At 35.2% G+C, this 14,250-nt stretch overlaps 2 protein-coding genes across 3 annotated transcripts; both read left to right on the top strand.

The window, feature by feature from the left end:
• The first annotated feature begins 1,387 nt into the window (after positions 1 to 1,387).
• LOC100813278 (uncharacterized) lies at positions 1,388 to 7,113 on the top strand. 2 transcript variants are annotated; one of them, XM_003524469.5, is made up of 5 exons: positions 1,388 to 1,980; positions 4,143 to 5,247; positions 5,421 to 5,639; positions 6,047 to 6,138; positions 6,272 to 7,113. In XM_003524469.5, the coding sequence occupies exons 1-5, from the start codon at positions 1,631 to 1,633 to the stop codon at positions 6,972 to 6,974; spliced, it is 2,469 nt and encodes an 822-aa protein (XP_003524517.2). In that variant the 5' UTR covers positions 1,388 to 1,630; the 3' UTR covers positions 6,975 to 7,113. The 2 variants fall into 2 exon arrangements, with proteins under 2 accessions (XP_003524517.2, XP_040871785.1); XM_041015851.1 differs by having other exon boundaries at positions 1,393 to 1,981; positions 4,198 to 5,247.
• Positions 7,114 to 9,842: 2,729 nt separating this feature from the next.
• Positions 9,843 to 13,337, top strand: LOC100813817 (high mobility group nucleosome-binding domain-containing protein 5). Its single transcript, XM_003524470.5, has 3 exons — positions 9,843 to 10,434; positions 12,388 to 12,646; positions 12,738 to 13,337. The coding sequence occupies exons 1-3, from the start codon at positions 10,135 to 10,137 to the stop codon at positions 13,121 to 13,123; spliced, it is 945 nt and encodes a 314-aa protein (XP_003524518.1). The 5' UTR covers positions 9,843 to 10,134; the 3' UTR covers positions 13,124 to 13,337.
• The last annotated feature ends 913 nt before the right edge of the window (positions 13,338 to 14,250 follow it).

Below are 14,250 nucleotides of genomic sequence, written 5' to 3'. Positions count from 1 at the left end.
ATAAATAAGTATGTACCTACAACTTGATAAAGAAATAATAACATTATCTTTAAGATTCAAATATATAAATATTTATTTGTTAATAATCTGTGGGTCCAGTAGCTGAGAGCTACTAAGGGAGCTGCACGCTCTGATGTTAGAACTGACGCACACATTCTAGTGTCATGTCAATTTTGTGGATCACGGACAATACAGTAGTGAATGTGTTGTCCCCAACTAAAGTGTTTTGTGTCCCCATTTTGCATGCGCTTCCATTTTGATAGCAACAACACTACAGTTGAGTACGTTAGCATAGTGAGGGCACTAAGTTGGACAGTTCACCAAAAACTAAACAAGCATGCCTTATAGTCAGTCACTTGAGCATCACGAAAAAAAATGTTGAGATAATTAGCTGTATATTAGCATGTGATTGAGCTGACAAATAAAAATGTGATTGATTTTGATTGTAATCCTCCTAGAATATTTCTAAATTATAGGAAAGTAGCTCTGTGAATATTCTGTTCATAATTTTCTTGTTGGCAAAGAGAAATACTACGCGATTGCCTTCTATCCTTTTCTTTAGAGACTGAGAGCTTGAAGCTTTTAATTGATACTTCATATTTCTTATAATATGAAAATATGGAGATTTCAAATTAAAACTTTTTTTTAATCGGCATATTAACAGGGGAAATCAAACCCACGATCTTCCCTTCATTCCCTTCTCCCTTAACATCCAACCCACCTTATATCTTCACTTCTCTTAAAGCTATAACTTCCAACGTGTGTTAATTAGCTTTGTTTTTTAATATATTGTGATGATTAGGTGGGGTAGAGACAGACTTGCATATAGTATTCAGTGGCTAATTCTAGAACAATCTAAGATTAGGAGATCAAAGGAAAAAAATACACACATTGTTATCAAAGAAAATAACTAAACGACTAAATGATTATTCGAGAATATATGTAAATATACAATTAGTTACTCATCAGGTACACCTATGACATGAATCTATGACCTATGCTTCTTCATCAAATCAACCCAATTTTGCAGCAGACGAGAAAACTATTGATTTTAATAATAGTAATCACGTAATTTATTATGTATATGCATATAATAATATTAGCTATTGATTTTTTTAATCAATGATTGGATTTTCTCTTTAGAAGAGTAAACATCATATAAAATATTGTCCCTCCAAAGAGCATTTAATTATCTAATGGCCCAAATGCCCTGTGATGTGCGTGATTTGTATGCATGCAGGCACGGGAGCCACTTGATTGGCCTTACAGAAACTCCTTTTAGTCTTTTACTATTATTGTGATTACAATGATGACCCAAGAGCTTAACACTAATGCAACACATACTGGCATTATAACTGAATTAAGGAACGAATCTTTGTTCCATTTCCTGCTTTTTTATGATATATTGTATTGAACTCCAAAATTTCAGTCCTTGTTTTACCTTCTCTGTGAAGGCACTGAAACACACGCAGCACTAAGAAAGAAACCTCTCATGTTCTATAAATTCCTGTGCCAAGAACCATACCTTCCCCTTTCTCTTTCTTTTTCTCCCATTTGTTTGGCTTCTCTTCTGTCATTATTCTTGAATCTTTGCTAGGCCAAGACCAGAATATAGAAAAAAAGCCATAAAATGGCACAAGAAAAGGCACTTCGTGTTAGGTACCTAGTGGCATTCCTTCTTGTGTTCTTCACTATGGCCTCATGTGGCTCAGGTGTTGGAGTCAACTGGGGAACCATGGCAACTCACAAGCTTCCACCAAATAAGGTGGTCAAGATGCTTCAAGAAAACGGTTTTGATAAACTGAAGCTGTTTGATGCTGAAGAGTGGATTATGGCAGCACTGATGGGGACAGATATTGAAGTGATGCTAGCAATACCCAATAACATGTTGGAGGAGATGAGTAGGAATCCTCAGGTTGCAGATTCTTGGGTTTATGAAAATGTCACTAGTTACATGTACCCTGGTGGACTAAATATCAAGTTAAGTAGTCCTATGAGCATACTATATACAGCATTCATTATCACATCATTTGTGTGTCTTTTCCGTGCAGATAATTTCTTGCTCTTAAATGTTTCTACTGTTTGACTCACTCTTGCGTTCATCCATTTGTATCTTGCATTTTTTTTTGTTTTTTTTTGTTTATTATATCTTCTTAGTTTAAGAATGATTAAGGGGTGACTTCATTAGCCTCACTTACAGCAAAACAAAACAAAAAACCAACCCCTCTCCCCTCTAGAGGAGGTCCATGGCACCTAAGTTGCATTTACCTCATGGGTACCTCATTTGTCCCCATCCCAACTTGAACAATTGAAGGATTGAAAGGGGTAAATTTTGACACCCTCTGAAGCCAAGATTGCCTCTGCAAACAAAGGTCTCACCAAAACGGAAAGGAGGATCATTGTGGACAACAACAAATCCTTTGGATTGAGTGAAAAAAAGAGAGGAAACATCATTATCTAGTAGACAACCCCTTCAAAACCTAACTACAATGACACTGAAGAAATAAGTAGAACAAAGTGAGAAAATGATTGTTGGTGAAAAAACTAGAAATAGAAAGTTGAACCCCACAACTTAATGCAACACAAAAGGCAAGGAAAAAAGAAATGAAGTGCAAGAGAAGTAAAAGAAGAAACATGAAAACGACGACCCCTACCTTTATTAGTGGGGAAAAATTGAAAACGATCAATCACACACACGCCAAATGATCAACATGTGACTCCCTTTCACACATTTGAGTCAAACATAAATGGATCCAATAAAAAAACTTGTAGGAAACCCAAAAGGTGAAGAAATTAAAGCAACACCATCTGAATCAACATATTTCCCTTAAATTAGTTACTTATCTCTCAAGCAACTAACTTGAGGGACTACTATTATATAAAGGACTTACACCCAAGCAACCTTACCCTAGGTATAACCCATCCTACCAACCATGTTAACTAGATCACAAAAGCCAAGTAGCCCCACCAACTCAATCAGCTTAAAGATCCACAACCTGACCACTTAAATAAGACACTGATCATTGGGATGTCAGTCATAAAGGATCGTAAGCCTCTACTCATGAAGTATGTGAATTAATGTTTTGCATTTAGTTGTCCAAAAACTAGCCAAACACTTGGTTATCAAAATTATTCTAGTCTCTTTGATAGGTATAAGCCTTGTATACAAGAAGCACCTATGCGGGCTTCTTTCCTTATGATTCCTTTGATGATATACAATAGAGTAATGTTAATTAACCACCAAACGAGCACGTCAACACTTTGTGCGTTTAAGTACAGCCATGACCCTCCCCTCTAGGCATGTTTGTTCCATTATAACTAATTGTTAATTCATAAAAAATTAATTAAAATATTAAAATCTTTGTACGTCACAATAACTCATTTCTTTAACTACATCTACAAATGCCCAATATCATTCAACTCCACTCTAGTTACAACTTAGAGTGGTTAAAGTTGAATAAGAACAAGCGAACAATTAATAAACATTAGAAAAAAGAATCTCAATCTAAGAAATTCAAAAATTGTTATAGGTTGAAACTTGTATGAAGAGTGAAGTAAGAGTAAGTGCAAGTTTGATTTTATATTGGAGAATTAATTTCAAGTTTAAAATTGATTCTGAGTTAAAATAATTTTGGATAACTTTTGTATTGAAAATACTAGTTGATACAAGTGTAGTAGATTATGTCTTTCAAACAATTGATTTAGGATTGAAATCTTAACATTGAGTATATAATAAATTACAATAAAAGAAAAATATCCAGATTGTGTGTTTATAATTTTTGATGAAAAATAATCACAACTCCAGCAATGAATACTTTATACTAATATTAGTAAAAAAAAATTACATTACCTTTTACTATTGACTTATTTTTATAATAAAAATATAAAACATAAATTCAAAATGGGTTTTATAAAATCAATTTAATTGAAAAATGCATTATACAAGTTTGAACAAGGGAAAAGATAGCACGAGATGTGAACAGGTTGTGTGCAACGGTAACGTAGGCGTGGGGCAGCTTAATTAAAAAATAAATGGCATGAAATAGTTGAGAGAGAAGAGTAACGGTAGAAATATTTGAATTGGAGCAGCTGTAGTAACCGTTCTGCCTCTTTTAACCTTTACATACTCTGATCTCTCTCAGAGCAATAGCAACAATGGCTTCCCTCACCCCAGGCATTCTGCTGAAAATGCTGCAGGCCATGAACACCAACACCCGCGTCACCGGCGACCACCGCTCCCCGCTCCTCCAGGTCATCGGCATCGTCCCCGCCCTCGCCGGCTCCGACCTCTGGTCCAACCAGGGCTTCTATTTAAACCTCTCCGACTCCGTCAACTCCACCTACGTCCTCCTCTCCCACCCCGACACCGACCTCATCCTCTCCAACCGCCTCCAGCTCGGCCAGTTCGTCCACGTCGACCGCTTCCACTTCGACTCCCCTCTCCCCTCCGTCTCCAACCTCCGCCCTCTCGCTGGCCGCCACCCCTTCCTCGGCACCCCGGAGCCCCTCATTGCTCGCATCTCCCCCTCCACCCGCCACTTCCTCATCCAACCCCTCTCAGACTCCGAACTAGACCCCCTCTCCCTCCTCTCCCTCAACAACAACAACAAATCCCCAATCCCTAACCCTAACCCTAACCCAAACCATAACCATGAAGAGCATAAACAACATCACAAAGACAGCAGCAAAGAACGAATCTCCAGAGACCCTCTCGCGCCTCGCGACAACAACTTACCGCCGCAGAGATTCTCATCCCCGGCCACCGCCAAGAGATCGCAGTCGGCGGGAAGGAATAAGATTGTTTCCACCACGGCGGAGAGGGATCCATCACCGGCGGGGAAGGGGAAGAGGTCCGCGTCTCCGGTGCCGTCCAAGTGTGTGGTTCCGAGCCTCGTTTCGGCGCGCGAGGAAAACCGGAAGGTGTCGAGGGAGCCGGCGATTATCGTGCCGTCGAGGTACCGGCAGCCTTCTCCGACCGGGAGGAAGCAGCCGTCGTCGAGTCCGCGGCGGACATCACTTTCTCCCGGGAGGAGGTTGTCTGGGGGACTTAAGGTTTCGCCGCTGGTGGCGGACTCCTCCGTGAAGAAGAAGATGGCCACCATTGTCGCCGGAATCTCGAAGGTCTCCGATGCGCTGGTTGGGTCCAAGAGTGCCAGGAAGAATTGGGATGAGCAACTGCCGGCCACGCCTGTTGAAGCTGGTGGTTCTAAGAGTAAGGTTGATGCACAAGCAATTTTGCGTACTCAGGTAAATGAAATCGAGATGAACCATGAGTAGAAAGTAATTTACAGCGCAATTGCTTCTGATTAAGGATTAAGTGGGAAATTGCAATTGGGTTTCCTATTTTAAAAACAATGCTACAACTAACTTACTGCTACTTGTTAGGTTTAGCCCTAACTAATGTTGATGCAATTTCGCAGGCTGCAATGTCAAGGCGGTTAAGTGATGTGAGTGGTCAAAAACCGGGTAGCAATGATTCTTCGAGCAATGAGAAAACTAAAGCTGTTTCTCCTCAAAGTTGTGTTCTTGAAGACAAATCCAATTTTGCAGCAATGGGTATCACCATTCATGAGAAGAAATGGACTGATGGAAGTGTTCCATTAGATGCTGTTTCTGGGAACCTTGCAAGGCTTGGAAAGGTATGGATATTGAAATTTTAATAATGCTTTTGGCACAGGGTTACACTTTTATTGCACTGATTAGTTCTAATTAGATAATAATACTAAAAATATCTAGCGACTGCACCTAAATTTTTTCCCAAGAAGAAACAGAAGTGTACGAGAAAACTGTTTTTCTGGTACAAATTATATGGAATTATACTTTTCGCATATTATAATTTGTTCTACTAGTGTTAGCATCCAAACCACTGATTTTTCAACATAATTGTTAGTCCACAACACAAGGAGATTTTAATCCAACCAAAACAAGCTAAGATAATAGATAGGTATCATCCTGATGTGAAGGGTTAGAACAAACTCAGTTGATTTCATTTGGTTATTTGACTCACTTTAAAATGTTAAAATCCCTTGTTATCAACTCAATGCAGGAAGCAATGCAAAGGAAGATCCTCGCTTCTACCGCTGCTGCTGAAGCATTAGAGGAGGCCAATGCTACTGAATGTATTATAAGAAATTTAAGGTAACAATTACACTTTATCTCACTTTTGAAGTCTATTGGCAGTTTCAATTCATATCTTTCTTTCACATATTTCACTTCCTCCTTAATGACTAGTATGAATAATGCATTTTTTTTTGTTCCTTCTGCCTACCAGCATGTTTTCAGACCTCTGCTCAGTTTGCCAGGCCAGGAATCCTTTGCCAACCATAGACAGATTCTTCACTATCTATGATGATGTTCTGAAATCAACTGCAATGGTTGAATCTGTTGCCAGCAGACATAATTCTGAGACACCTGATGAAGGCATTCCAACAAAACACTCAAAATCACTTTCTTTTTGGGTTGAAGCTGCGTTGGCCACTGATCTCCAGATAGTATCCCTTCTTACTGGCACAACCGTGGATCCTCCATCGACACTGCAAAAAAGCTTATCAAAAAGACAGTCTCTCGGTGCAGCTAAGAACCTTAAGGTTCGTTCATCACCACAGTCCAGTCTGAGTACTGGTGTGTGGACAGGAGGTAGTGGAATGAAAGAGACAGTGGAGCTTGGAGCAAATTTGCTGTCTGAAATGCAAATGTGGTTTCTACGTTTTGTGGAAGAGTCCCTTGATGCAGGATTCAAAGTGTTTGGAGAGTGTACAGCTGATGGGAAAAAAGCATTGCCCCTGGATGGTGGCTCCATTGCTGTTGTTTTGTCACACTTGAAGCGTGTAAATGCATGGCTGGACCGTGTGGTTTCCAAAGGGGATGACTCACTTACAGAAAAGATTGAGAAATTGAAGAGAAAGATCTACGGATTTGTTATTCAGCATGTAGGAACAACTTTTGATAGTTCTGCTTCCTCTGCTTCATCATGAATTTATGAGTTTGAGTTTATTCCCCATTTAACTATGGACCTTGAAATCGATAAAAGGAAGTGCTTCTTCTGTCATTAAAATTATTATTGTATTTCGGTGTGGGTGAGATAATGGACTGAAATGTATGTTTACACATAAAGATTGAGCAGGTGTCATAGCTTGATTATTAGTTGTTGCATACATTTTTCAAATGCTAACGATTTCTGAAGCATTTTGAATAATCATATGACTAAAGAACGCACAAAACTTAAATGAAAGTTAATTGAATTGGAATAGATTGAATTTTTAAAAAAGTAATTGAAACTAATCTAATTGAAACAAAGTTGGGTTAAGAAAATCAAATAAGTAACTGTTTCTGTTTGAATAGCCACGACCGGGAAGCATTTCTCTCTTCCCCATAATTGTGTTAATTATACAACAAAAATTTATATCAATTTTTACTCGAGATAAATGAGGAGAAAAAAAAAAGGAGAGATGTGAAGAAAGTGAACGTGTAAAAAATAATATAATCTTATGAATAATTATGAGTGGATAAACATTTCTGTTTGCCTTTTCATATTTCTTGAGATGTTATAATTCCCTTATCTATTCATCCTCTCAAATTTAATAGAGTTATGAATACATGTTTATAAATATAAATTCTTGAGATGTTATAGCTTGATTATTAATTGTTGCATACATTTTTCAAATGCCTACGATATCTGAAACAATGACTTAAGAACGCACAAAACTTAAATCAAAGTTAAAAAGATTTAATTGAATTGGAATAGGTTGAATTTTAAAAAAAATGAAACTAATCTAATTGAAATAGGCTGGGTTAAGAAAAGCAAATAAGTAACCTGTTTCTGTTTGCATAGCCACGACCCGGAAGCATTTCTCGCTTCCCCAAAATAGCTATTTTGTGGGGTGAAAAATAATAGTGTGTTAATTATACAACAAAAATTTATATCAATTTTTACTCAAGAGATAAATGAGGAGAAATGTGAAGAAAGTGAATGTGTAAAAAACAATATAATCTTATGAATAATTATGTGTGGATAGACATTTCTCTTTGCTTTTTCATATTTCTTTGAGATGTTATAATTCCCTTGTCTATTCATCCTCTCAAATTTAATAGAGTTATAAATATAAATTCTTATTTTATTAAAAAAAAATCATTGTCTCTGATATTATATTATTTAATAAATTGATTATATTGATTATGTTTTATGTTGTTTTATCTAATATAATTATATTTGAGTACATGAAAAAAATTTGTTATTCTTGAGTTCTGCTTTTGTTTCGATCATGTAAAGTAAAATACTTTAATTTCTAATATACAGTAAAGGCTCAATTTTGGCTTAAATACAACTTGTTTCCTATTTGACTCAAATTTACAATTTTCATCTTTCTATTTTAAAACGAAGATATTTGGTTTAATTATTTAAAAAAATCCACGGTTTTGCATATATTTATTTTTTTATTTCTTACATTTTAATTAATTAAATTATTTCTTAATAATATCATAAATAAATATATTAGATATATCATTCAATTAAAAAAAAGCAAAATTGAAAATTTAGTCAAAATTGTAGATTTTATAAAATAAAAAAAAATCAAGTATCTCTCTTTAGAGGACAAAAATTACATATTAAACAAAATAAAGATGCCCAACATTATATTTATGCATTGTTGTTGTATTCCAACATTTTTTATATATAAAATTTTGTGAATTTTCTTAATCCGCCGTGATAATTCACAGTAACATTTTTTTAATCTACATGACCGAAAATTGAAACCTTATAAATATTTAGTAGTTGTAATATTTTAAACAATTTAACAAAATATCCAATAAGGAAGGAAGAAATAAATCATGGATTTGAATCCTTCATACTAAAAAAGCTGATAAATTAATCATTAACATTGAACTAAGAAAACAAGATATAGAGCAAAAACTATCGATTAACCAATTAATTAAAACTAGAAAGAAAGGGCTGGTTGAGACAATTAATATAATTTTGGGACAAATTTAGAAAACCTGTTACTTGGAAGCGGTTGTTTTGTTTGCAAGTAAATAAATTTTAGGAATCACTATCTTATCTCACCTTTTTGTTGTATCTCTCACCATATTACTGTTTTGGAAGATATATTCAATGCATGTTAATTAATTTAGGGATATATATTTAATATTTTTAACATTTATTTATTTAAAAATATTTCCCACTCATTAATTTTCTTATTTATTTTTAATACTTTTTGCAAGATGTTAAATTACGTAAAAACAAAGACGGAGTGTAAAATTGTATCAGCTGAAGCTGTAGGAACGGTGTTCCTTCGTTTGTAATTCTTTTAATCTTTCGTACTTAGTGTAAAAAAGAAGCCCCTATTTTGCGTGTAAAAAATCAACCAAGTAATTATGAAAGTCTGAAGAAACTGAAACCAAGTTACCCAAAAAATGTATTCTATTTTTGGAGGAGTTTAAATTCTGAAGGAATTATGATACTAGCGTCACATTCTTAGATATTTTATTAGTATTATTTTCATTTTTAAAAATATCAGAGACGTTGGGTTTGATAAAATATTTTTTCATTAATATTCTAAAAATATCATATAATTTTTATTTCATTTTTAAAGATTTATGTAAAAATTGTATAGCATTTTTAAAATATGAAACAAAAAATAATTATTTATTTATTTATTCGTGTAAAATAACATAAGATACGATAATTATTTTAGAATGAATGAAGTATATTTTTTTTTTAACGAAAGTTACTTGTTTGAAACAAATGCTAATTTTATTTTAATTTTTAGACTATCATTAATTCATTTATTAGTTAGTTAAACACTAAATATTTTAAATTTAATAAAAAGATACAATTGAAGAGCCGTGTGATGATTCTGAAACATGGACGACACGTGTGTGAGTTTGGGTTTACACGGAGGCCCATGAGATGAGAAACCCGAAAAAACATGCGCATATATGTGTATGTATGTATGTATGCAAACAGTCTCATCATAACCATCATCCATCTTTTTGTTGTTGTTGATCACCTCCTCAACCCACTATTCCACCTTCTTCTACGTTTTTCTCTTCCCACCCCTTAGTCTCAGAATCAGATCACACCACCGCAAAACCCTAAATTCAATTTTCTCCATTTCCGATCTTGCCCCCGGACTGCAAATGGGGAGCAGGAGGGACGAGGCGCCCGCCATAAACAACACCAACGTCTTCGCGGCGCTCGGCAGCTTGAAGAAGAAGAAGAAGCCCGAGAAGGACCAGGACCAGGGCCCGTCCAAGTCCAAGGCCCAGGACAACAAGAAGGACGTCTTTTGGGCCCCCGCGCCTCTCACCTCCAAGTCATGGGCCGATGTCGACGACGAAGATGACGACGACTACTACGCCACCACCGCTCCTCCTGAATCCGTTTGGGCTGCGTCTCCCGTCACTCTAAACGACGCCGCCGCTGCTGCTGCTGCTGAGGTTTCATTTTTTATGCCCTATTTTTATAGATTCATTGCTTTTACTTATTTATGTGGATTGTTGTTTGTCTTTAACACCGGACTGTGGATTGGTTGAACTGCATGAGCATATATATATATATATATATATATATACACACACACACATATATATTTTAAAAAAGTTCTAATGTCGATGGTTATTATTAGTTGATACAATATAATAGTTCTAGTTACTACTGATGATTTTTGTGTACCCTTTAGTTTATGGTGTGGATAATTGTTTGTTTGTCTTTGTCTTTGACCTGACTGTGGATTGGCTGAGTTCTAATGTATGACGTAAATGGGAGTGTAAGTGCTTTAACAGGGCTTTATCAGTCAGGAATTCTGGTTGTGTTGGTGTATTTCTCTGTTATTTATTTTTTTAAGTTTTGTTTATATGTGGTGTTTAGTGTTGGGTGGCTTTATATATTTGGGGAGAAAGACTGGTGTTGAATATTTAATGATTTGCATGAAAGCTGAGTAGCTTTCAAATTTACAAGATACAATGTTGAATGTGTTCCGTTTGTGTCTTTTTTTTTTTGTTGTTGTTGATAATCATTATCCAAATCTTGTTCCGGTTGTCTAGCTGCATGATAATATTTATCTATCCGTGCCAAGTTGTTGTATATGTTAACGATTTCATGATTTAGCGTCTTGTCTACTTGCAATTAACGGCCTAGTCTTTGTCGGTTTGCCAATTCTTGTTCTGGTTGTCTAGCTTTGTGATAATATTTATCAATCCTTCAGGAGTTGTCGTATGTATGATTCATGTTAACACATATGATTTATGTTAACAATTTCATGATTTGGCGTCTTGTTTACTTGCAATTATCGGCCTAGTCTTTGTCGTTTTGCAGATTTGATTATAACAGTGCAGGGATACTTTATACTTCCCCATGTGTCTGATCTCGTGTTTAACTGTTGTATATATGATTTATGTTAACGGTTGCGTGATTGGGTGTCTTGTTTACTTGCAATCAATGGCCTAGTCTTTGTTGGTTTGCTGATTTGATTATAATGGTGCAACAGGTTTTTATACTTTGCCCCGTGTCTTTTCTTGTGTTTATCATATATATGATTTATGCTAATGGTTTCATGATTTGGCATTTTGTTTACTTGCAATTAACGGCATGGTCTTTGTTGGTTTGCTGATTTGAGTATAATGGTACACGGTTCTTTATACTTCCCCAAGTGTCTGATCTTGTGTTGTTAAACTGTTATTATATCGTTACAATCAACAAACTAATGTGGAATAATGTAGCCTGTAAATTTTCATGGAATGGCCTTGCACATTGCACATTGATTTTGGAAGTAATAAAAATGACATAATTGGAGGTTCTTTTTTCTGCCTTAACATTTAAAGAACTGATAGGATCGTTCTAGCTAATGTTTAGAGTTTCTAAGATAGTTATTTGTTAATCAGTTTCAAGCAAGCTGATGTTGGCTAAAATAGTTCTTAAGCAAGCATCTCAAAAGCTATAGGAACAATCTGTTCTTGTGTTTTGCTTTTTGAGAAGAGAACAGTTTTAAATGGTATTAATGTCTAATAAGGAGCTAAATTCTTGCAAAATAAGGTGAAGGTATAACGATTTACACTATATGCCAACAGCAATCAAACTTAAGTATGGAGCTTAAGCCAAGATGGTTATCACTTCATACACATTAGAAAATTTGCTGGAAAAAAAAAATCCAATCATTGGCTATTACTGGAAATAAAGAACTGAATAAAATTATCTAATATGATGAGGTTACTATTCCCTTCTCACAATCAGGAAGATAAAAGAGCCTGAGTGTTGTCTTTTGCTTAAAATCAATCAATTAATCACTCTTCACTGTAATTCTCTCCCTTTGTATGTATGTCTCCTATCTCTCTTGGTGGTTTTATTGGTTACATATTGACTAACTGGTAGACTTGATGAATATTTGAAACCAGGAAAGTGAGAGTGAGTTGGAAGGTCTTGATGATGCAGATGATGATGGTGAGGAAGAACATGAAAATGACTTAGAAGTGACAGAAGAAGCTGAGCCTGTTCTCCAGAAGCCTCCTGAACAACCAGTGGTTACAAAAGAAGCTGAAAGGCAACTTTCAAAGAAGGAATTAAAGAAAAAGGGGCTTGAAGAACTTGAAGCTGTTTTGGCTGAGCTAGGATACACACGAAAGGAACCCACTGGTCAAGAAGATGATTCCAATGGTAATATGGTGCTTTCAATCATATTCATGTATAAAAAGGTTGCCCTAAATATGTTAGTTGGAATTTTTTGTCTGGCCATTAAAAAATTTAGGTGCTGAGAAGAAAGAAGAGGATCCTAAGGGTGCTGTGGAGAAGAAGGAGAATGCTACTGGGGAAAGCAAAAATGCTAAAAAGAAGAAGAAGAAGGAAAAATCTTCAAAGGAGCAGAAAGAATCACAAGACCAGCTTGATGGCTTGGATGCTGGAACTGGAAATGCAACTTCTGAAACTGCTGAAACGGAGAAGGCTGAGGATGCATCTGCAATTGATGTTAAAGAGAGGCTCAAGAAAGTTGCTTCAATGAAGAAGAAGAAATCAAGCAAGGAGATGGATGCTGCTGCGCGTGCTGCTGCTAATGAGGCTGCTGCAAGGAATGCAAGGCTAGCTGCATCCAAGAAAAAAGAGAAGGCACACTACAATCAACAGCCAGTGCGGTAAACGGGGTGTCAAAGTGACTGTATCTTCTCTTTGGTGTTTAATTTTCCTTTTGTCCTTTTTCATTTGCTATCTTTCTATGTCATATATATGAGCATATGCTCTTTGTTCATTTGCAAATGCAAAATAAACACTGGAGCGGCTTTAGGTAATTTGACTTTGAGTAAGTTTTGTCTAATTTTATACTTGGTGGGGAATAGAAGTATTTATTGGTGTATGTTGTTCATCTTTCTTCAGTATTGCCTCTATCTTATTGCTGGATCTATTTTCTTTGTTGTTGGAGTCGCGCTGTAGATTTCATTCCCGCCGATCAGTGTCTGTTAAAATGACCTGACCATAACAATACCGAATGATCAAAAATGTTTTGGAATTCGAATGAAGGTCACTTGATCCCGTTGGAATTCAAGAGAAGATAATAGCTGATGATTACAAATCAGTCAAGTTTTGACATCGTATGGAGGAGTTGGCAGGATCGGGTAGTTATGTTTTCAATTTCAGTTTGTGCACCATATGTCATTGTTACCAGATTGAAAGTTGGTAATAGTGCAACAATAGCTCACATGACGCGAGACATATCGTTGAAACTTTTATTTTGGACGATAATATAAGATTATTAGATAAATAAAAAGTTCATTCGATCAATTTACTTATGAGTGACCACTAGCTTAGTGCATAAAATTAATTAAGTTCTATTGAAAAATAACAATATAATCCGATCGAATTCCGATTAGTTGGATTTCTTTTTTGGAATGAATCGGATGATTAAGACAAAAAATTAATAATACAAGTTTTTAGATAATTTTTTAAAGAAAAATATTTAAATTAAAAGAAAGTGTGGACAATCAATTTAGATGAGATTTAGAAGTATAGAATAGATAAATATAATAAATATTATAAAAATATATACTACTTTATTTAAAATAAGATTTTAATGGCCATCAACTTACAACATAAAATATTATTGTTAAATTACATATTATTGATGACGTGATTTTTAAGATAATTATTGTAAAAGTTAATAAATTTATTTTTCATAATATTTTATAATTGGATGATTAGCAGAAAATTATTTTATAATATTTTTTTAAATAGTTTGAAGTCTAAAACTCAGTTCATAATTTTTTTAAAAT

The sequence above is a fragment of the Glycine max genome, chromosome 5, assembly GCF_000004515.6.
Source record: "Glycine max cultivar Williams 82 chromosome 5, Glycine_max_v4.0, whole genome shotgun sequence".
NCBI lineage: Eukaryota > Viridiplantae > Streptophyta > Magnoliopsida > Fabales > Fabaceae > Glycine > Glycine max.
Note: the sequence above shows the minus strand (reverse complement) of the source record. Positions and strands in the feature narration are given on the sequence as shown.